The sequence below is a fragment of the Lissotriton helveticus genome (genome assembly GCF_964261635.1).
Source record: "Lissotriton helveticus chromosome 1_1 unlocalized genomic scaffold, aLisHel1.1 SUPER_1_unloc_5, whole genome shotgun sequence".
In the NCBI taxonomy this organism is placed as follows: Eukaryota; Metazoa; Chordata; class Amphibia; order Caudata; family Salamandridae; genus Lissotriton; species Lissotriton helveticus.
This window is the reverse complement of record NW_027611692.1, coordinates 2,550,895-2,575,296: the sequence shown is the minus strand read 5'-3', so window position 1 is coordinate 2,575,296 and position 24,402 is coordinate 2,550,895. Positions and strand designations below refer to the sequence as shown.

General features: G+C 48.0%; 2 protein-coding genes and 1 long non-coding RNA gene across 3 annotated transcripts in view; all 3 read right to left on the bottom strand.

Annotated features, from left to right (window-relative positions):
- Positions 1-24,402, bottom strand: part of LOC144806148 (uncharacterized) — a 1,180,470-nt gene that overhangs the window by 1,034,036 nt on the left and 122,032 nt on the right. The window lies entirely within an intron of this gene.
- LOC144806144 (uncharacterized) overlaps positions 1-24,402 on the bottom strand; it is a 176,492-nt gene that overhangs the window by 117,351 nt on the left and 34,739 nt on the right. The window lies entirely within an intron of this gene.
- The window catches only part of LOC144806132 (uncharacterized), a 51,910-nt gene continuing 28,806 nt past the window's right edge, over positions 1,299-24,402 (bottom strand). The window contains exon 7 of the mRNA XM_078672562.1: positions 1,299-2,209. Coding sequence (XP_078528688.1) covers positions 1,299-2,209 — 911 coding nt within the window. The remainder of the gene's footprint in view (positions 2,210-24,402) is intronic.

Sequence of the window (24,402 nt, the reverse complement as noted above, 5' to 3'; positions counted from 1 at the left end):
AAGGTGGCTATGTATGCAAGCAGCAGGACTGAGGATCTGGAGGCCGGAGGAGGGCCTGTACAGACAGCGCATTACACTGTTCCAACTGACTGAGGCTAAAATCCATGAGAGGTACAGGCTAGACCCCCAAACCATCCTAGACCTAATATGGGACCTTCACCCACTCCTGGAGCATCAGACACCAAGGGGGCACGCTATACCAACACATGTTCAGGTGCTCTGTAGCCTGCCCCTACTTGCATCAGGTAGTTACCAGGGGTTGATAGCTGTGGCAGGTGGTGTGTCACAGAGTTGCCTGTCCTGTCTTTTCAACACTTTCCTGGATGCCATGATGCAAAGAATGCATCACTACATTCGCTTCCCCAGCACACAGACGGAACTGCAGAAAACAAAGATGGATTTTTACCAAAAGGCACAGTTCCCACATGTAATAGGGTGCATTGATGGGACACACATACCAATCTGCCCTCCTACAGCTACAGAGTACATTTACCGGAACCGCAAATCTATACATTCCATCAACGTGCAGGTGATATGCGATGCGGACCACAACATCACTAACATTGTAGCCAAATTTCCAGGGAGTACCCATGACTCCAACATATTAAGGAACAGTGGGATCTACACACGCCTGGCTGGGGGTGAACTTGGAGAAGGATACCTGCTAGGTAAATCAATGTGACACACCCGGATGTATACCTTGAATGAATGTGTTGGTGACTGTTATTAATGGCACTTCCTTTCTCACTCAGGTGATAGCGCATATGCCGTGCGGGCATTTATCCTGACTCCATACCTCAACCCATCCACCCCAAGTGAGAGAAGCTACAATGTGGCACATAGAACTACGCTCAACATTGTGGAGAGCATATTTGAACTCATAAAAGGCAGGTTACGCTGCCTCCACAAAAGTGGGGTATGCGTCAGGACCGCCCATCATCTGCTGTACAATAATAGCAACATGTGCCATGCTGCATAACCTTGCCACAAAGAAAGGAACAGCAGTGGAACTAACTGACTCCGAGGACGAAGGTGAGGATTGTCCACAGCCAGAGCACAGCGCAGCAGGTGTGGCAGCAGCACCAGATGGGAGACACAGACGGGCTGAGATCACACAAAACTATTTCTGAGTAAGGAAGGAGACACAGCCAGTTATTGTAATTGTGTGACAGTGTTTTATTAGAATAGCACACCGACACAACATGAAGAGCTTAACATGCCAGGCCAATATTCAATGCCGATTACAAAGGCGAAATGGGCTACATCACCCATTTCGCAATACCATGTGATGGCTGGCATTACTTCCTGCGCCCACGGGCAGCACTGCTGCATTCCCTGGGCACACTGACCTCACTGGCAGTCTGTCCTGTGGCAGCGCTGTGCCGTTCGCTGCACCTCCTGGACTTGGTTATAGAGGGTGTGATGCTACTGCGACTAGTTGCCTCTTCACTATCCCCCCCATCACCTGTACCTGTAGTGGCTATCTGTCTTTTCTGTAGCCTTTCCAGTGCACTGGTCAGTCTGACCAGCCCCCTTGCCAGGTCACGGCTGCAGTGAGCCATCTCCTCCTGCATGGCCGTCGAGCGCCTGCAGAGCAGAAAGGTGGCAGTGGCGAGACGGTTTATCACCTTAGTGGAGTTGTCAAGTTTCTGCCTCCACTTGCGCCTTCCCAAACGGTCCTCATCCAGCCTCACTGCCTCCGACATGTCCCTCACGCAATCAGCCGCAGTGTTGTTCATGCTGCTGATGCCAGTCTCGATTTGTAGCATGTGTCTATTCATGTGTACCATGTGACGTGGTACTGATCTTATTCCTTTGCCTTGCAGGCGCTGCACCTTGAGCATGCTCCCCTCAAGACAGGCAAATACACTTTGATCTTCGCCCTGTAAAACTGGACTGGCTGCCCTTGCTCTGCGGCGTCTGGCACCTGTGTGGGCGTGCTCGGTGGGGGCTTGTGTGCCTGCACTGTTGGCATCCTCTGCCACCGTGGCCTGTTGGCCTCCCATGCTGTTTTCCTTGGACACCTCCATCTGCTGGAGGCTAGCCACAGTATGCCTCCTGGCTCTTGGTGGTGGTGGCTGTGGTGATGCTGGTGATGGTGGTGGTGATGGTGGGGTATTTTCTGCAGGTGACAAGACCTCCTCCTGTGTTCTCTCCCTCCTGGATTCCTTTCCCGTGTCCCCTTCTGCAGTCCTGCGTGATGGCTCGCCTGTGGAGACAGAATGTACATTTGCTCACTTGTCTGGCAGCATTTGCGTAATAATACATTTCATGACTGGCAATCAAACTGACTGTCCTCTGCTTGCTAATTGCTGAAGTGTGTCACAAGCCTTTGGGTTCAGTGGACTAACTGTTATGATATGTGTTACTTCTGACTACATCTACCATAATGCATTGCAGGTTAGTAGTAAAACATGTACTGGAGCGGGATTCATACTGCCTCATTGGGAATTAGGGTTAGGGAGTGGGGGGCACAGCATGCTGTGCATGAACCTTACCTTGCCTTTTGCCAACTCTGGCTGAGCTGTCTGCATTCCCAATCCCACTCACACTCTCCGGCTGGAGTGTGGACTCCACCAGGAGATCCAGGGCAGTTGGGGCAGGTGCTGTGTTTCTCCCTCCACCTGTCTGGTTGTCTTGCTTCATTCTCTCTGCCAGCCTCTCCTTTGCATGCTTCCTGAGGTCATGCCAGTGTTTTTTAAGTTCTTCAATGGAGCGCTGGGTGACTCTGATGGCATTAATCCTTTCCTGGACGACCATTCATATCGGCCTCTTCTGCAGGGAATTCTTACCAAATAGTTTGCCATGGTCCTTAGTAACCTCCTCAATAAGGACATCCAGCTCCCTCTCACTAAATTCATGTTTCCTTTTCCCTCTCTTGTTTATCCATATCTTTGCTGTGATGTTAGCAAAAACTAGGAAAAGTTGCTCCTGGGTTGTTAGCTGTGCTCCTTGCCTCTCCAACAGCTTCAGGATCAGTGCAGCTGCATTGGTGTAGCCACTTCCTGATTTTGAGGTCATGGGGAAACACAGGGGGCGTGGCTTGAGCGCCGATGGGAGAGGCGGCGTGAGTGGATAGCACCGTACCGGATCCCGAAAATATCCTGCTAAAATTGAAACAGCGAGGGTCGGAACATCGGGGCTTCTGAACCCGACCAACATCGCGACCCTCGACAGCCCAGGAGCGACACAGGTGCGGATTTTGCTGCCGGCGCAACCCGAGAGGAAGCGGCAAGATGGCGGAAGGGAGCAGCGAGTGAGGACGAACCGGGCAGGTGATCTTTCTAACACGGGCGGCGAGTGAGTATAGGGGGAGCTCTGAGCCCAAAAAGGTGCGACCGGATGCCCCTACTGAGTGAGCGGCAAAACTGATGAGCGGGGAGCCCTGGTCCCGGGACTGCGCGATGGGCTCCGGAACGGTCCTGGATCCTAAAATGGCAGCCGGAGGGTTGTGAGACCCCTGGGCACTACGTTTGTGACTCTGAGGGCTGGAGAAGTGGAGTACAGCGGCCGATGCGGCAGCACCTGTGCGGCTATGTTTGCTATCTGACTGCCGACAGAGACGATGACACGATGAGACCTGGGAGCCGAGGGAACACGGAAGGTCCTACTGGAGCAGCGCGGCAATCGTAGGCCTGACACCGAGACAGCCCTAGTGCCCGGAGGCCCTGAATGATGCCAGCCATATGGACGAACAATCGAGGTCCCACCGACTGGCAGGGAGAGTGAGCAACTGACGGTGGCGCCCAGTCACAGTGTGGTGGAGCGGGCCTGCACCCGGTACTGCGGGGGAGGGAGCGGGGGAGCAGGTCTGCGACATTGCATGAGCAGGAGCGGAGGCGCGCACCCGGAGGCATCGAGCAAGACGTGTGGGCTCGAGCTGGGAACGACACAGGGCGCAGAAACATTGCAGGCTAGGCCCGGAGTGCACTGCGAACAGGGGAGGAGTGCGCATTTGGGCCCTGTGGACGCCAAAAAAGGGGCATTTGAATGTCTGCAGGAGGGCAATACTCTGGATCCAGAGTCATTGGGACCGACAAGCACCGGAAAAAGGAGACCACACTATTGAGAGCTGAGATGTACACGCTGTGACAGGGGCCATGAGTCTGCACAGGGAGCGACTGGGTGCGCAGCAGGACATACGCACCACGAAATCTGGGCGGAGGCCCAAACCGGTGAGAGGTGCAGGGGTCTCCGGGCTTTCCCGGGATTGGCTGTGGAACTAAGGTACTGCCAGAGGCTGCTTGATGATAGTTCCTGGGTATATTAACACTGAGATAGTGCGGGCTTTACCAACTGGCATAATCATAGGATGTGAGTCCTGCCAATCTCTCTCTACCTAAAATTTCAGGACACGTGAAGTTTTATGAGAAGTCCTTGAGAAGGGAAAGAGGAGGATGCGGGGCAGGATGACACTCATGGCGCAGACGCAGAGGGTGGGCCCGAGGCAGCGATGTCGGAAATAGGACTGCGTCAACACCTTGACAAGATACTCGAGGCCATAGCGGCGACGAAGGACGCCCTTCAGCAGGACATTGCGCAGGTCGCGACGGGGCTGGGGCTCCTACGTGTGGACCACTCGAAGCTGGCGGACAGAGTGAAGGAGACCGAGTTGGCCATACAGGACCTGAAGCTGGCGCGAGATACCATGGAGGCCAAGCTGGGAGATGCGCTAGGACGTTTAGCAATGTTAGAAAAGAGAGCTGAAGATTCTGAAAGTAGGAACCGGCGCAATAACATACGCGTGGTGGGCCTGCCGGAAAAAACAGAGGGAACTGATATGATTGCCTACTTGGAAACCTGGCTAAAAACAGAGGTCACTCCGGAGGGGCTATCTCCCTTCTTCACACTTGAGAGAGCTCACAGGGTGCCAGCTCGGCAACCGCAGCTTGGCCGTCCTCCTCGACCTGTGGTGGTTAAGCTACTACACTATAAAGATAGAGATATGCGGATCCAAAGGGCACGTGAGGCAGGTCCCTTCAAAGTGGGCAATGGCACAGTCACCATATTCCCAGATTACACCCAGGAAATACAAAGACGTAGGGCCTCCTATCTGGCAATCAAAAAAGAACTCAGGGAAGAGGGGATCCAGTACTCACTGATCCTCCCGGAAAAATTGAGGGTGATTGTGGATGGCACGACCCAGTTCTTCCTGATGCCCGAGGACGCATGGACATGGCTCGAGACATACAGAGCGGGCACTGATCGTCAGGTTCAAGGACGCTCAGGTCCACCTAACCCATCTCAGATGCGTAAATCCCAGCGTCTCCGGAAAAAGAATAGAATTCTGAAGAAGCAGCAGCTGACTCAAATGGCGCTGGAAAGGCAAGGAGCATTGGCAGCAACAGCGGAGATAACGGGCTCGCAGAGAACTGAGTCAGCAGTGGGAACGGAATCGGATGAAGAAAAGAGGAAGTCGGACACGGAGCTATCGGAATCGGACAGTAATAGGGGACCTGTGGTCACGCCAAGAACAGCAGAAGGAATGTTGGATGAATAGCCTATCTAAGCACACACTGGAGGTTGGATAGCCGCCACGGACTGCTCAATAAGGTTACCGCGCCTGGAAGCGATGGGGACCGGAACGATTACAGAATGTTACCATGTGGGATCTAGGGCGGTGGGGCTTGAGCGAAAGCTGCTACCTGTCGGGCCGAGTTACCCTTCCATAGCCCATAAGGCAACCTGTGGTGACTACTACAGGATAGAACTGTGTGTACTGTTGGAAGTTTGGATGGGAACTGATAGCTTGTCATTGGGTCCTGTTCTGGGGGGGAGGGTTGAGGAGGTTGCATGGGATGTTGGTATTTGGGGATCTGATGGTGGTGTGGGCACATACTACATGTACAGCTTGAGGCTGCGAGGCAAGCGCAATGGCAACATTACCTGATTTGAAATGCATCACATGGAACGTGAGGGGTTTGCACGCAATGACTAGGCGCCACAAGTTTCATGCGTATTTGATGAGAAGAGGAGTCCACATAGCTCTGCTACAAGAGACACATCTTACAAGAGCGGAAGGCCAGGCGCTGCAGCGCAGATGGAGGGGACTGGTGTTCAGTACAGCGTATTCGGCGTTTGCCAGGGGAGTGCTCATATGGGTAAGGGCGGGTGTCCCTTTTCAGGCCACCAGACATGTGTTGGATCCGGAGGGCAGATATGCTGCGGTAGAGGGAAGGCTATATGGCAGGGATGTTGTGTTATGTAGTATATACGCCCCAAATGTAGACCAAGCTCGTTTCTTGGATAGCTTATCAGGCGTGCTGGCGCATTACTTGGCTGGTCCTGCGGTGGTGGGTGGGGATTTTAATGCCATAGCAGACGTAGAGATGGACAGATCGCATCCTCCTCTAGCTAACGTGCCGGTTCTGAAATTGGCTAAAAATAGATCTGACTGGCAAGAGAGGTGGGGGCTAATCGATGTATGGCGGGTGCAACATCCTCAAGATAGGGATTATTCTTTCTTTTCATCCATACATGAGCTTCATGTTAGAATTGATGCAATTCTCTGTTCCCACTCGATTGCTCATGTGGTGGCACACACTGAATACCTTACCAGAACTATCTCTGATCACAACCCGTTGTTGATGTCGATTAACTGGCAGCTAGTGCGATCCGCGATTCCGACGTGGCGCCTGCGCCCCGAAACTCTGGAAGATCAGGTCTTTAGAACTGAAATAGGAGAGGGCATCGAAAATTATTTTCAAGAAAATCAGGGAACAGCTTCTACGAGAGCACTTGAATGGGACGCATTTAAGGTGGTCGTCAGGGGCGGTGTATTAGCAAATACTCAGAAGCCAGGAAGACAGTGCTTGAGGATATAAGGAAAGCGGAGGAGAAACTAAGAGACTTCGAAAAGCAGAGGCCAGAACAGCCGGCGCTCCAGGGACAGCTATTAGAGGCGAAAGAAATGCTTGCGGTTGAAGTTGAGCGGTTGCACAGCTTTGATCATAAAGGCTACCTGTCGAAGGTTCATGCAGAAGGGGACAAGGTCGGTACATTGTTGGCCAAGTTAGCAGACCCAATACCGAAGAATGGCCAGATTATGAGAATAGAATCGGATACCGGCCTACCGGTCCACTCGCAGGCGCAGGTGCTCTCTCGGTTCCTCACTTATTATAAGTCTCTGCATAGCAGTAAGCTGGAAGCTGCAGAAACGGACGTAGAGGGGCATTTGGCGGAGATTTCGCTACCCCAGTTAGACGCACACCAGGCAAGATATCACTCTAGCTGAGATCTGCAGCGCAATTAAACACATGGCCCGGAATAAGACGCCGGGGCCTGATGGGCTGCCCATTGAATTCTATGCCCAGTATGTTGATACTCTGGCGCCCCGTTTAGTGGAGATTTACAAGGAAGCCGGGGAAGTAGGCCAACTACCAAAGTCGATGCGTGAAGCGTTGGTTATTCCTCTCTTGAAACCGAGGCGGTCTGATATAGATGTAGCCTCTTATAGACCGTTGTCCATGTTGACGGTGGACTATAAGATTCTGAGCAGGATACTGGCGACCAGACTCCTTCCATATATGACCACGCTGGTACACACGGATCAAGCGGGATTTATCCTGACTAGGAACACTGCTTCGAATATACGACGCCTCCTAAGGGTTCTAGCTGAGAGCTACGATGACCTGCAATCACCAGCGGTCCTCTCTAAAGACATAGAGAAGGTGTTTGACAGCCTGGAATGGGCTTTCCTACACAAAGTGCTGGAACGATTCGGACTGGACGACCAGTTCGGGAACTGGACGAGAGTGTTGTACTCCTCGGCCGTTGCCAGGGTACGGCTGGGGTAGGTGATATCTGACCAGTACCCGGTTTGGAGAGGAACGAGGCAGGGCTCTCGTTGTCGCCACTGCTATTTGCGCTGGCGATAGAGCCCTTGGCAGTTCAGGCGCGGGCGGGAGTGGCCTACCGGGGACTGCAGCTCCTTGGCATACCACACCATATTTCACTGTACGCAGATGATTTGCTTCTCTTTATGAGACATACTGAGGAAGCTTTACAAGGGGCGACCTCTTTGTTATCACAATATGGAGCTGTCTCGGGACTCAAAGTAAACTGGAGCAAGACGTGCCTTTTCCCGATCCGTCGGGGAATGAGCCCGCCACTTTTAATTGGTGAGATCACCTGGGAACCGACATGCTTCACCTATTTAGGGGTAAGGATATATCACGACAATATAGATCTGTTGGAGGGAAATGTAGGGCGCTGTATCAGGGCCTTGAAGGGATGTAGGGAGGGCTCCATCTGATTAGGTTCTCTCTAAAAGTGCCAGGATACCCGTAGGGTGGCAGTTGCGCTATACAAGAACTATATACAATACAATACAATACAATACGAATTATGGCGTTTTGGTCGACACTCCCTCTATCGGTGATAGGCAGAATCGCTTTACTTAATGTGGTGTCACTCCCCAGGCTGCTTTATTACTACCGCACTTTGCCGATTTGGGTCCCACCACGACTCTTAAAGAATTGAGGTCATTGACCATTGGCTTTATATGGGGCAATGGCAGACGCCGGGTAGCACTAACAACTTTGATGAGGCCTAAAACAGATGGGGGACTGGTGGTACCCGATTTTGAGCTCTTCTACCTGGCGGCACAGCTGCAGGTCCTTACACAAAGTATAGCGCAGGAATTCCGGGGTTCCGACCATAAGCGAGAACAAGGGATACAACGACACGTCCTCTCTTACATAGTCCTACAACAAAAGCTTGATTTGAGGGACCTGACCATAGAGGAACGGACCCTGAGGCTTTGCTGGAATAGTAGCCAGCGTAAGGCGGGGGCTTCCCACCCATATGCACCGGAGATTCCATTGGGGATGCTGACGGCGCTCCCACACGGGGGGATTGGACCCCGTTAGCGGATTGGGAACAACTAGGTCTCCCCATGATGGGGGGTTTATACATGAATTGGGAACTGATGCCCTTTCAAGCGCTACAAGACATGTATGGCCTCCCCGAGGGCGACTTTCTGATTCATGCAGCGGTTGCAAACGCGATTCAAAAGCACTGGGGAGGTGGACGAACGGAACCTGTGACCACATTGGCCTGTCAGTATGTCGTAATGGCCGCGGGGACCATCAAGGCGGTCACGTGCCTCCAGTCTCGGATGATGCGTGAGGGATTGCGCCCATTGGCGGACCTCAAGGCGAAGTGGGAAGCGGGTATAAGCCGCCCGATCCCGGATCCAACTTGGGAATCTATCATTAAGAGGGCATGGAAAGTGAGCAGAAATGCTCGGTTTCAACAGATACAATTCTTTATTCTGCACCGGGCTTATCTGACCCCGGGTAGGATCCGGAAATACTTCCGGGTCCAAGACGCGGCGTGTCCTAAATTCTTGGAGGAGGATGTCGAACTGGAACACATGCCATGGCATAGCCCGAATATTGGGAGTTATTGGGAAGACGTAGGACACCTATTGACTACCGTCACGGATAGACAGCTAGATTACGATATGGCTGCCTGCTTGCTGCATTGGTTCCCGCACACGGCTAAAACTAAAATAACCAGCAAGTTTATTGATTTAGGTCTATTGTTGGCCAAACGTGAAATAACTTGGCATTGGAAATCGAAAGAGGGGCCTTCGAGCAAGCGCTGGCGTACGGAATTCTGTAAGTGGGCAAAGTGTGAGAGTGCTGTCAGGCTCCGACAAGCGACACGCGTAGGTAATGATAAAGCTTTGGAAATGGCAAGAGCGTGGGAGGCCCTAGCTCAGGCTTTGAGGGACTATCAGCTGGAAGAAGGGGATGAATGAGCAATACTCGTGCATGTGATGATCATACAGAGAACAATGATGTGCAAGCTTTCTGTACAACTGGTAATATAATGGAATATGAGACGCTGAACGTGCCCACACCACCGAGTATGTAGGGGGGAGGGCGCTAAGTGGGAAGGGGGGGTGAGTTGGGTATTAATCTGGAGACATATTTGGCAGATTTGAATGAGGCGATATATGTTTTATTGTATAGTAACCATATAAAATTCAATAAAATATGTTTTCAAAAAAATGAGGAAACACAGGATTGGCTGATTCAACAATTTCCGATTTTTTAAAATACTGAATCGCTAATTACTGAATCTGTATTAAGGAATCGGTAATATCAATTCAGTAATGGGGAATCCGTATTTTTTTTAGCGATTTTTACAAAATCGCTAAATATTACCAATTGTTACCGAATGAGTAATTTTTACCGACCGCTGGGGAACCTGTCCTGGTTTTCCCTGTGAGATGGTCCCTTTCTGTCTCCAGGGTGAAACCAGGCATCCCCGGCGTCTGTGGGGGGCCGTTGTAGAGATGAGGCAAGCTTAATGCCCAGAGTTGCCGAGTGTGTTCCCTGGTTAGAGTAGGCACTGAGGCGAGAATTATCGAGTCCGTTGACCCTGGTCCCAGACCCTGCCGCGTCGGGAATTGAACCCTGGTCCCGGGCCGTTCTCTGCTTACAGGTCTGCCGCCTCTAACCAGTGAGCCACACCACTCCACTAGCCACCTCAATGTTGTAAGCTGGGTAGTCAACGAACTGTCTAAAAGGATGGTTACTATTTTGCTGAGCTAAATGATTGGGTTGATAGAAAAAACCTAAAGGAAGAACATTTATACTCGTATGTGTGATACTTGTGTCTTGGCATCTTAGCAAGATTTCCTAAACTAGGGATTGTGAACCTAGGGGCATATGTAGGTCATTTCCATTTTGCGATTCTCAAATAGCGATTTTTAAGGAATCGCTATTTGAGAATCGCAAAATGGAATGTAGGTAATAATTCGCTATTTTTTTGTGAATCTCTAACATTCCTTAATTGCGATTAGCAAATTGCGAATCGCAATTAAGGAATAAGTGTCCCATTCATTCCTATGGGCCAAGAGGCCCATAGGAATGAATGGGGATACATTCTCAAATTGCGATTTTCTATGAGAAAATCGCAATTTGAGAATCGCAATTCCAAGGGTGCCAGGGTGTCCAAAGGACACCTGTTGCACCCGTTGGAATGTGCCTGTAAGTACATATGGCGCACATACATGCCCTAAGGGCATGTCTGTGCTCCACATGGCACTTTGAATTTTTTTAATAAATGTGTGGAAAAGTAAATTCTGCCATGTTCTGTGTCCCTACGTGTCATCCATCATATGTTATGTGTGCATGATTAAATATGCATATGCATTCCCCATGTTCGATTCAAGACGCAATTATAGTTGTGTCCACCTCTAGTATGTCAGTTTCCAGTCCTCGTGAATACTACGAATATCAGGCCTATGTAAAGCTACGTTGCCACGTCTCTCAGTGTGCACGTTATTTCATTGTAAAGTCCCCGTTTCTAGGCCTCAAAAGGGCCTGGACACCAGATTCAGCTCCTGTCTCCTGAAACCTCGCTGAGGAGCGATACAGCCCCCACCTGTATCCTCGACCCTTCACTTACTTCCTGCCTCGCAGTGCCCGGTTCAGCCTGGCTCTGCCCCTGAGTCTGCCAAGAGTATGTTATAGTTTCAGTTATCAGTTCAGTCCTCCTTCTCTGCATTCCTAAGCTACTGAACTGCATCAATAGTTTCCGTCATTGTCTAGCCTTTCCGGCTCCATGTAAGAGAAATACTGCATTTAATGGTCATTTCATATTCTTCATCACGCACTACATGTAGAATAATGCATGGTCCAGTCTTAGAATCAAGTTAGCCTTTCCCCTCCTGACTTCTAGTTTATATCAACATGTTCTCTAAACATCAGATACTAGATACTGCTTAGGTACATGTCGCCCTGACTCTCCAGAATTCAGTCTCTGCTCCTAGCACAGAGTTCATAGCCCCCAGTTTCTCCTAGTGATACGTCATTGCCAGTTTGCGCGCACCACCAGGTTAGAGGTCCCGGCTCCTTAGGTAGCCCCCTCCATGGTTTCCGCCCCATTCATGACATATTCTGTTACGTTTGCATCACATGTCTATGTATACGCCCTGTTACACCCACTTTCACCCTTATCTTTCGCGACTGCTACGCGCCACGCCTTTTGCTCCACCCACTGCTACGCCTATTGCAATGTAATGCTATGTGTTTGCGTTATGTATATATGCTCATGCACTGTTAAAAAAAAGGTCTCCTTTTCCCTTGTCTCGATCCTGACACCAGCAGCGCTGCTGGGCCTTGCCATCCTATTCCTGTATTTGCTGTAATAAACCTGCGAAACTCCTACTACCTCGAATCTTGACTCTTATTTATTGAGCTATCTATTATTCATTTATTCATTCAAAAATAGGGTATTATTTATTTATTTACCACATAATGGCGCCCGAACAGGGACCTGCCCCTTCCCCACGCGTCGGTGAAGCCACGCCGACCCCCTGACCCTCTGTAGTCGTGACGGAACTCTTCTGCGCACCGGCAGATATTTCTGCTTCAAGTATCCCTCAGGCCCACGGAGGAGACGGAGGAGGCGGTCCAGCATCCAAACGAGACGGTGGAGGAACGCGGCGAGTCCCGACCAGAGCCCAAGCCGAGAGTCCAAGGTCCGAGGTATCCGGAGGCCCACCCGTAACAGAAGTCCGAAGTTCGTCCGTCCGACGTCGAGGCAGTCCAGTCCAGTCTGAGGCCTTCCGTTCTTGCTGCCCGGTGAGTACCATTACTGGGGTAGTATCTAGACAGGGTCAATCTAATTGACTCTGGTCCGTGGGTTGGTGGTACCCAGACACACAAACGAAGTGTCCACTTCGGTGGATGCGGGTCCTGACGTGTCTCTTTATGAGACCGGTAAGTTTCGTACTGTTTCAGCAGTGCATCTAGTTTCTGTTCCAGTCAGTTCTGTTCTCGAGAAAATTCATATAAAGTCATATATTCTGTGTTCCGTATTCCAGGTAGTATTCTGTTCGAACTGTTATTCATAATGTTCTTCATGTATCTTGATGTTGTGGTATGAGTGAGAAGTGATTTTCGTGTTTATTGTGTATTGTATTGTGTCCAGATTATAGTTCAGTCATGCCGCTGTTTTCAAAGTTACGTCAGTTAAAAACTAGAAAGGGTTTGTTAGAGGAAGCAGTTCCTGTCCCGCCTAGGGACAGTCCAGGTCATTTTATGTATCAGAAGCATGGCATAAGTGCCATACTATATCTAGATTTATGGGTAGAGTATACCAAACAGTTAGAAGAAAAGTATAGATGGCCCGTATCGGGTACATGGGATGCCGAGTGCATCATGCGAGTAGAAGAGGCATTATGGAAAAAGAAAGCCAGACAGTCACAGAAAGATGCCATCGAGTTATGGCGCAAAGAAGCTCATAAAAGAACTGAAAAGGAAATCAGAAAGTCAGAATTAAGTAGAGAATCCTTAGAACGAGCACAAGAAAAAGAACTAATCGAGATAGGTGAACAAGTCAAAGCCGAACAGTCAGACAGACAGAGGCATGCCCTTATTAAGGGTATGTATCCTCTTCTTGCCGAGGGCTTGCCAAAAGCGACCCCAGAGGCATCCAGTAATTTCCCGCCACCATTAGTTCCGACCAAGCTACGTCACAAACAGACCGCAGCTGATATTTTTATTTCGTCCTATTTGGACGACACAGTCCCAGAATATGCAAATCCTGTTCGCGCTCCGCCAGTCCCTGTAAATCAGGCACTTCCCGCTCCTCCAGACACCGGAGTACCTGTTACGGTACCCCCGGTCCAGCCCGCCATACAAGTCCAGCCTACATTTCCATTTCCCACTCTGCCAGGACGAAGAGCCTCAGTAGACGACTCTAGTTTAGGGGCCGCAGGGGGAGGTACTCCTCAAACCCCGCCGCCACACAAGCGTTTAACGACAGCCGAATTACATATACAAGCATCACAGCGTACGCCCAGACATCAGACTGTAGCAGAAATAAGAAAATCCCTTGCCGAATGCGGCTATGATCCAGTCCCAGGCGAGGATAATATGGTTTTATATTCATTCCGCGTAAGAAAGGTGGCCGAGTATCTAGTCACCTTACCGAATATGAAAGAAGATCTAGACAGAATATATCGTTTCATCCGTACAGGGGATGATCCAGAAAGTATTAGCGAGGCCATGTCTCAAAGGAAAGCTGAGACCCAGCTCATGATATTAAAGTTTCTGATCAATTGTCTAATAAGAGAACAAGATTACCCGTCTAAAGATCCGGCTGAAATGAAAACCCTGACAAGGTGGAGTGATAATATAGCCGAGGGTAAGCACAAGACCGTCGGTGCTATGGAGAGTATGTACAAGAAAATCCGTAAAGAAATAATAAAATTACACGAACAGCGTAAAGCAGCACAAGTAAGCGAGAAAGAAAGTAACTCTGATCCTGAAGAGTTAGACGACGAGAATCCTGACAGAATAGCGTATGTAGGAAAATCTAGATTTCCAGATCACCATTTACGCCTAGAACACAAGTCTATTTTTCATCATCCAGCACCAGAACAAGGTTCTCTAGAACAAGTGTTTCAAGCTACCGATCACATTCTGAAATCACGAATCGGTTACAGTGAGTTAAGTACCATGCATGAACAAGAACTAGCCCGATCAGCAGTCCGATGGATTACTGATTCTACCACTTTTCCAGACGAAATAGTGGCACAAATGTTTCTGAAAATGCCCCCAGCCGAGCAGCGACTGGTGGGTATGTATATGATTCAGCACCTCATTACATTGTATGAGGGTCAACATTCTGATCCAGGTCCGTTACATGATATCCTGAACGAGTTACTCCAGTATAGATGGAGAGGTCTAGGTACCGATTTAATTAGTGTCATTCTAGAACAGCGTCACAAATATAGAACGTTTCTGAACCCGCATTTTGTTCATGTCTCACCCCCAGAAAGTAAACCATTTTACATAGACAGACAGAATCCGTTACGAGAAGTCCACCCAGTTAGAGGAACGGGTGGCGAAATGCAGCGAGTGTTTGTATACACTCCGATCACAAAGATGGAACTTCTGGAGATGAAGAAATTAATTCCCTGTCATGATAAAGATCCAGCAGGGTTCCATAGAGAATTAAAAGACATGCTCCGTATGGGAGAATACACGTATCCAGATATAATTAAAATGTTAAAGGTTCTGTTGCCCGCAGGGGTGTATGAAAAGCTCAAGGAAAAAGACTGGGAGGTGGGAGAGAAAAAGATCGATTGGGCAGTCCTAGAAGCTGAAGATAAGATACGAGTACCAGGTACCGGTCTCGGAGATAAATGTAAAGAATTACCTGAATTATTGATTCAAGTTTTACCCAGATTATTAACAACTAAAAAGGAAGACTGGGATGCAATCTCAGCCTGTAAACAGAAACAAGACGAAGATATTAGTGATTTTTATTCTAGATTCGAGAAATGTTTTAGCATCAACAGTGGCCTCAAGACAAGTAGTGAGTCATACCCTCACCTTTTTGTTACTAAATTAGTCGAGAATTCAAGCCCACAAATTAAAAATCGAGTTTTGAAAGTCGAAAGTACCTGGCAAGCTAATACCCCGTCCCAGATGTTGCAGATGCTCCAATACCACCAGAATAGGATCAGGGAAGAACAAGAACACGAGAGAAAACGTATGAAAGACACGAAAATGAAAGTACTAGTTGCACAATCTGTTCCTCAAGACAGTCAGAAGAGGGGTCCAAATCAAGCCAGTCATCCTGCAGCTCCCGTTAAAGGGAACTGCAATTATTGTAAACAGCCAGGTCATTTTATAAATGAGTGTGCAGTTCTGAAACACAACATAGCTACTGGTAAGACTAAAGAAAGACCACGTCCGCCTAGACAAGAACAAGTTTCACAGACTCCTCAGTTACAGAATGCACCACAGACAGTTACAGCACCGCAGCCTATCGCTGCAACACAGCATGTCACACAGCAGATGTACCAGTATGCACAGTCTGAGTATCCCGAGTACCAACAGTATTCATGAAACAGCCTAGAGAGGGAGGTAGGCTTGCCTCTCATCGAGATACCTGTAGATCAAGAAGGTCCCTATGTTCATAGTCAAGTATTAGGGAAAGACAGAAAGTTTTTGATTGATACAGGGGCAAGTAGGACCACAATTAGTCACGCCGAAGTTCCAGGGGCTCCGCTCTCAGGCTCAAGAAATGTTTCCCTTGGATTTTCAGGAAAGCCTATCGTAAATGAGATCTCAAAGCCAGTTTCTCTAGAAGTAGGTCCATTGTCCCGCACTACTGATCTGTTACTTACTAAGTCATGTCCAGAAAATCTATTAGGCATTAAGACACTGAAAGAGTTAGGTGCAGTTATATGCTGTTCCCCAGAGGGAATACGATTGTTCCTACGTGACTTTAAGGGTCACTATGTATTACGAGATTTTGATCCCAGATTGTCTAATGTTCCGCAGCATCTATGGGCGCAAGGTCCAACTGATGTTGGTTATATGCAAATCACACCCTATCGTGTGACTCTCAAGCCAGGTGTAGTGTTACCACGAATCAGACAGTACAGATTGCCACCTGAGGCTGTAGCAGCCTTATCCAAAATTATTGACGAGCTTATTGCTCAAGGAGTGGTTGTAGAAACTGACTCCAATGTATGTAATTCTCCGATCATTCCAGTCATGAAACGTACTGATCCAAATGCACCCCCAGTATATCGATTAGTGATTGACCTACGAGAGCTTAATAAGTGTATTATTCCTCAGTACCCAGTTGTCCCAGACATCTCTTCCCTATTAACAGCCATTGATTCCGAAGCCACGTTCTTTACTGTAATCGACCTCAAGAACGCGTTTTTTAGTGTTCCCATTCATCCAGACAGCCAGTTCCTTTTCGGATTTTGTTTAAATGGAAGGAGCTATATGTTCACACGAGCTCCTCAAGGTTTCACAGAAAGTCCTAGTATTTACAGTCAAGCACTTAAGAGACAACTAGACAACATTCACATGCCAACTGACACTGCCCTGCTCCAGTATGTCGATGATCTACTGATCACAGCCCGTTCTGAACGTGCTTGCGAGCAAGCATCCCTTACAGTCTTGTATTTCCTAGCCGAGATGGGGCACAAGGTGTCCCCTTCTAAGCTTCAATTCTGTGTCCAGCAAGTGGTATACTTAGGACACTTACTGTCCAAGAGGGGTAGGCAGTTGACACCAGACCGTATCCAGTTAATAGCGAGTCTTCCTCAGCCCAAGACCCAGAAGGAGGTACGTGCTTTTATTGGCCTTACTTCTTATTGCAGACAATGGATTCCTCAGTATGCATTTCTAGCCAAACCACTGATACAGTTAACGACACAGGAGGCAGCCGTATCGACTGTCCTCCCTTGGACATCTGAACATACACTTAGTTTCAATGAGTTAAAGAAAGCCCTATGCCAAGCTCCAGTTCTAGCGACACCGAACTACAGTAAGCCTTTTACACTTTTCGTCACTGAACGCGAAGGTACAGCATTATCTGTTCTCACACAAGATCAAGCAGGACAATACAAGCCCTGTGCTTATTTTTCGAGCACATTAGATCCTGTAGCCCAGGCTCTGCCTGCGTGCCTCAAGTCAGTTGCAGCCACAGCACTAGCTATCAGGCAAAGTGATTCCATAGTCTTAGGACATTTCCTGACAGTACAAGTTCCACATTCCGTGGAAGTCCTTTTAAACCGAACACAAACTCAGCACTTGACAATTGCACGTTTAACAGGTTATGAATTGACACTGTTCCAGCCACACATAGAAATCAGACGCTGCAACATCCTGAACCCTGCTACACTGTTACCATCAGTTACTTCGAATTCTGCCACACATGATTGCGTGGAAGTAGTTAACATTACGACAAAGCCAAGACAAGATCTGACAGATACTCCGTTACCAGACCCCGACCTGACACTTTATGTGGATGGTTCATGTATGAGAACAAGTACAGGAGAACTAGTCGCCGCGTATGCAGTGACTACTGACACCGAAGTTATTGAAACACACCGTATTGACACCCTGTCCGCTCAAGCAGCAGAGCTAGTTGCTCTGACACAAGCCTGCATACACGCCAAGAACTTGAAAGTTAATGTTTACACATATTCACGCTACGCATTTGGAGTTGTACACGACTTCGGAGTGCTCTGGCAGGAGAGAGGTTTCATGACTTCTCATGGAACCAAGATTCAGCATGGTCTCCTTATTCAAGCTCTGTTAGATGCCATACACTTACCGACATCTATCGCTATCATGAAATGCAAAGCACATACGAAAGTTACTGACATTATTTCCCAAGGTAATGATCTAGCAGATCGCACAGCCAAGCTTACAGCACAGACTCCAGACATTCCAGTTAATCAGACACATACTCCAGATCCGACTACATGTATGACAGTTAAGGACCCTACACAAGATGTCATAGATATCCAGTTACATGCTACTCCCGAAGAAATCAAGAAATGGTCCGAACAAGGAGGGGTCCAGACAGATCAAGGATGGTTAACGAAGGGTAGAGCCACATGGTTTCTCCCCGACTCTATGGTTCAAGTCATTATTAATACCGCACATAGTCCAGCACATTTAGGAGAAAAAGCTATGTTAGACAGTATCCAGAACATTTGGTTCAACAAGCATTTACGAGCTGCAGCCAAGCAGAAAGTCCGTACTTGTATGATATGTTGTCAGTTTAATCCAGGTAAAAGTGTCCCGGTGGAACAAGGTGGATTCCAGCCTCCTGACCACCCTTTTGAAGTCCTCCAGATGGATTATATTCAGATGGAGCGATGTCGAGGTTTCAAGTATGTCCTTGTAGTTGTATGCGCTTTGTCCAGGTGGACAGAAGCATATCCAGTCCCAGATTACACAGCCGCGACCACTGCCAAGCAGTTGGTTCGTGAGTTCTTCCCCCGTTATGGACTCCCTAGAGTCGTATATTCTGACAACGGCCAGCCATTCTCATCTGAGTTGATGAAGCACGTTTCCCTGTTGTTAGGGTACCAGTGGAAGTTTCATTGTGTACGCCATCCTGAAGCAGCCGGTCTCGTAGAGAGACATAATCAGACTCTGAAAATCCGTATCGCCAAAGTATGCAAAGAAAAAGGTGTGGACTGGCTGGTAGCTCTACCAGTTGCTTTATTTTATATGCGCATGGTCGCACATTCCAGATCAGGTCTGTCCCCGTATGAGGTCGTATTCGGCCGCCCCCCAAATATGTGGGGTACTCCTAGACCCCGAAGTATTACCGATGTTTCAAGTAATATGCTGACAGATTACCTAGCTTCCTTGATGTCTGCCCTCAACTCATGTCGTTCACAGGTTGCCGCCGCATTTCCAGACAATACCGAGGTGGCACCGCATGAAATCGTTCCAGGATCCATGGTGTTGGTGAGGAATTTTGACAGATCAAGTCCGCTGGAGCCTTGCTGGAAGGAGCCCCGACAGGTCCTCCTCACCACCCGTACAGCCGTGAAGTTGGAAGGTCGCAAAGGCTGGGTGCACCTTTCTCATATAAAAAAGTTTTATGGACTGAAACCCGTCTTAAAGAACATTTCCCAGGATTTGAAGGATTGCCAAAGCACCATTTTTAAGGACTGTCCCGCAAAAGACAATGTTACTACACCCCCCCTGTTAGAGAAAACTCCGCAACAGGAGTATAAGTTAAAACTCCGGTCTAGTAAAATAAGTCAGTCAGTTTGATTGTCTAAGTCCTCCCCTAGGTGAAACGGTTAGACTGTTTCTGACATGTATAAAATAGACCCCCATAGTGAGAGAGTCAGTCAAAACTCAATCCGATGTATCGTTTTTCTAAGTTTCATATTATTTCTCAGCATTATGATTTCCTGCACCAGTTATGCATTTTACCTGTATCTTCCAGTTCCTCATGTAAATATGTCTTCTAATGCTACTGTAGAGCACATGTTTAGTGACCTACCTCCCCATGAACTCTCTTACCGCCTCGCTATGCGAAATAATTCCTTTATCCGCATGTTACATTACTCACACCAGACCAGCAATGCCACTAATTGTTGGGTGTGTGGTCGACTCCCCCCTTTCCAGACACCGAAGGGAGTTCTGCCACTTTTTCCTTATCCATTTTCACATAATAGTTCGTGTGGAGCATGGTCCACGTTAACGTCATCCTCAACAGATATGTCTTTTCTTAACAGTACATGTTTTCCAGACAAGCAAGGTCTTCCCCACAGAACCGGGTTAGATCTAGAAAATGAAGTGTATAATTTAGGTAACTATTCTTCGAATTTCATGGTCCTGAATGTTCAGTCTGATACTACTCCAGACATACCTGCTATTTCAGTATTACCAGTCCAAGGTGAATTATGTGTCCGAAATTATGGTTCCGTACATGTAGGACATAGTGATTGTACTACTATTGTCAAGTATAGTGACAGTGGGAAATCCATTTTCAAAGCTTCACGTCATTCTTATTTTATTTGTGGTCAAACTGCATATGTTCGTCTGCCCCTCGATTGGGAGGGAACCTGTTACATTGCCTTCCTACTGCCACCAGTTTTCCTAGCCCCACCTGATTATCATAGAAACACACATCTAGTACACATTAGACATAGAAGGGAGTCCCCAATTGTCGATTATACTGAAACTGCTCTAGAACAGTATACAGATTTCAACAGAGGTTTCTTTTTCTTTATAGGACCTATCCAGAATAGTAAGCTAATCCGTAGGTTAACCAGAACCCTCGAAGCTGTAGTAAATGAGACTGCCTCTGCTCTAGGTAATTTAACTGAAGAGCAATCTGCTATGAGATTTGTCGTTTTACAGAATCGTCTCGTCCTTGACGTCATACTGGCCGATAGGGGCGGGGCCTGTAGAGTCATCGGATCTAGTTGCTGCATTTTCATTCCAAATAACGCGCCGTCTGTTTATTCAGCTATAACCAGACTCCATAAAATTGCCCATCTGATACACCAAGATCCAGGCACCTGGACATGGTCCGGTTGGTTCTGGAATATAATTTCCGCCTGGGGATGGAAAATATTGTCCTTCCTAGGTATTGCAGTAGCGATCATATTCAGCTGCTGTCTCTGTATACAATGTGGCCCTGCGATTTGCGGCATTTGTGCTACCTCTTGTATTCCTAGTCCCAAGCCCCGTTCTAAATCCCGTTCCAGGATAATTCGAGACGAGCAAATGATACTGTATGAAATGATAGATGGTATCATGAATATTGATGTTTCCTGATGGAAACGTAGTGACAAGGAGGGAATGTGGAAAAGTAAATTCTGCCATGTTCTGTGTCCCTACGTGTCATCCATCATATGTTATGTGTGCATGATTAAATATGCATATGCATTCCCCATGTTCGATTCAAGACGCAATTATAGTTGTGTCCACCTCTAGTATGTCAGTTTCCAGTCCTCGTGAATACTACGAATATCAGGCCTATGTAAAGCTACGTTGCCACGTCTCTCAGTGTGCACGTTATTTCATTGTAAAGTCCCCGTTTCTAGGCCTCAAAAGGGCCTGGACACCAGATTCAGCTCCTGTCTCCTGAAACCTCGCTGAGGAGCGATACAGCCCCCACCTGTATCCTCGACCCTTCACTTACTTCCTGCCTCGCAGTGCCCGGTTCAGCCTGGCTCTGCCCCTGAGTCTGCCAAGAGTATGTTATAGTTTCAGTTATCAGTTCAGTCCTCCTTCTCTGCATTCCTAAGCTACTGAACTGCATCAATAGTTTCCGTCATTGTCTAGCCTTTCCGGCTCCATGTAAGAGAAATACTGCATTTAATGGTCATTTCATATTCTTCATCACGCACTACATGTAGAATAATGCATGGTCCAGTCTTAGAATCAAGTTAGCCTTTCCCCTCCTGACTTCTAGTTTATATCAACATGTTCTCTAAACATCAGATACTAGATACTGCTTAGGTACATGTCGCCCTGACTCTCCAGACTTCAGTCTCTGCTCCTAGCACAGAGTTCATAGCCCCCAGTTTCTCCTAGTGATACGTCATTGCCAGTTTGCGCGCACCACCAGGTTAGAGGTCCCGGCTCCTTAGGTAGCCCCCTCCATGGTTTCCGCCCCATTCATGACATATTCTGTTACGTTTGCATCACATGTCTATGTATACGCCCTGTTACACCCACTTTCACCCTTATCTTTCGCGACTGCTACGCGCCATGCCTTTTGCTCCACCCACTGCTACGCCTATTGCAATGTAATGCTATGTGTTTGCGTTATGTATATATGCTCATGCACTGTTAAAAAAAAGGTCTCCTTTTCCCCTGTCTCGATCCTGACACCAGCAGCGCTGCTGGGCCTTGCCATCCTATTCCTGTATTTGCTGTAATAAACCTGCGAAACTCCTACTACCTCGAATCTTGACTCTTATTTATTGAGCTATCTATTATTCATTTATTCATTCAAAAATAGGGTATTATTTATTTATTTACCACAAATGCCTTTTTGAAGGAAATCACAAAATACCATCTACTTGAAGTAGGTGATATTTTGCGATTCCTTATGCAAAAAATCGCAATTTTTAAAGCACCCCTGCATAGCATTTAAGGAATCGCAAAAATGCGATTCCTTAAATGCTATAAGCAAAATAAGGAATCGCAATTTTTGCGATTCCTTATTTTGCTAAGTGGCACCTACATATCAAAACTTCGTTTGCGATTCGCAAACGCCGAAATTCGCCGAATTTCGGCATTTGCGAATCTCAAACGCCTACCTACATATGCCCCCTAGTGAGAGGACAAAACAGTTGCCTTGAAAACGTTTTCTACTATCTCCAACCCAGTCTATTCTCCTGACCATTTTAAACTCTCGGAACATATCCCTTGTTAGTCCAGTTCTACTCCCCAGGTAGTGTATAGTTGTATTCCTTAATGTCATCCAGGTTTCTTTTTCCTCTGTTGCTAGAACTGGGACGTTAGCTAAAATGACCAAATAAGGGGTGGCTGCCGGAGGTAAGTTAAGGGTCTGTGGTCTCCTTACATTCTTCGTAGCACTATGGTGCATCAAGTGTGTACCTGTTTTTACCTCGCCCTCCTCGCTCCCCACTCCCGCCTAGATAGTGTCCCGGTCTTTCTGTCCTGGTTTGCCTAGGAATATCTCTGCTGGTTGGTACAGGGTCCTTCCGAGTTAAAGTGTGTCCCTGTCCCCAGTCCCCTCACCCCTAACTCTTTCTCCCGTCTGCCTTTTTTGTACTGTGATCAACTCTTTTTGCGTTACGCACTCAGGCTGTTGGTGTGAACTTGATGGAGTAATAATATGCAGGTTAAATTTTTCTAAGACTTTCTCTAAACCTACTTCGATTTTGTCCAGCGTAACTGTCAACACATTTATAGATTGTTTGACTGTATCAGTTATTACAGAAACAAGATACATTAGCAGTGCCTGGCTTATTTAGATTTTTTCCTTTTGGGCCCTGCTGTTTTTTCGAGTTAGTCTTTGACAGCCTAGGCTTCTGTGGGGTTGTGCGTGCACCATTTGACTGAATGTCTAGAGTTTCAGCACTTGATAACTTACAGGATTTTTTTAGCGGGGGTACAGTGTCACTGTCTACGTCACTGTGAAGATATCATCATCAATTATCTGAATACACCCGTTTTTCAGTTGTCCCTCCTCTATGTGTCCCAAACTGTGATTAACAGTGTCCCCCCTACTCACACATACAGTAGTTTTATCCTTTGCTGTGGACCCTAGTGAGTCAATTTTTAATGGCTCCTCAACAGAGGCGATTTGTCTTTCAATAACACCTACGGCCCCAGTGAGATAGTTTAGCAATGTCATGTTAGCAGCTTTGGTCTTACTTATCGATTTCGGTGAATGACTGTCCGTTGTTTTTCTTTTACCCATCTTCTTCCCACTAGCTCAGGCAAGGATAGGGGTGCGATGTACCCTTCCAGCGAATGCTGGATGATGTAGCCAAGAGAATGGGTCCAGCACGGCCTATTCTGACCTCTGACGGGCGTGGACAGGCCCAGGCCCGCCCTTGGCACGGTCTTTGCCCGGGCATGACCGCGTGCGTCCCGCGCGGCGGGAGCCTGGGTCCTTTTTGCTCGAAAATCTGTCGTCGGTTGTGGTGGCGACGGCAGGGGCCACGGGGAGCCTGAGACTTGCGGTCCGGCTCTGCTCCCTCTCCCTCAGGCCGGAATTGCAGGTCACGGCAGCAGCAGTAATTATAAGCTTCCTGCGCTGCGGGAGCCCGAGGTTGTTTTTATGCGCGCCTCCTCGCTCAAAAATCCGGTGTTGATGTTGGTGGCGACGGCAGTGGCCACAGGGAGCCTGACTGACTGACTGAAATATTTATAAAGCGCTCGAATGCCACAGCGTCTGGCGCTATGGTACAGAAAGAGCGGTGAGAGAAGGTTTAGGGCAGAGAGAAAAGCCAGGTTTTCAATGCCTTTCCAAAGCACATTTTAGATTTTTGTGAGCGCAGTGCGGGGGGCAGCGAGTTCCATGATCTGGAGGCTTGGTAAGGAAAAGATTTTCCACCCCATAAAGCTCTCCTTATTCTTGGCTGACATACTAAGTCTTGGT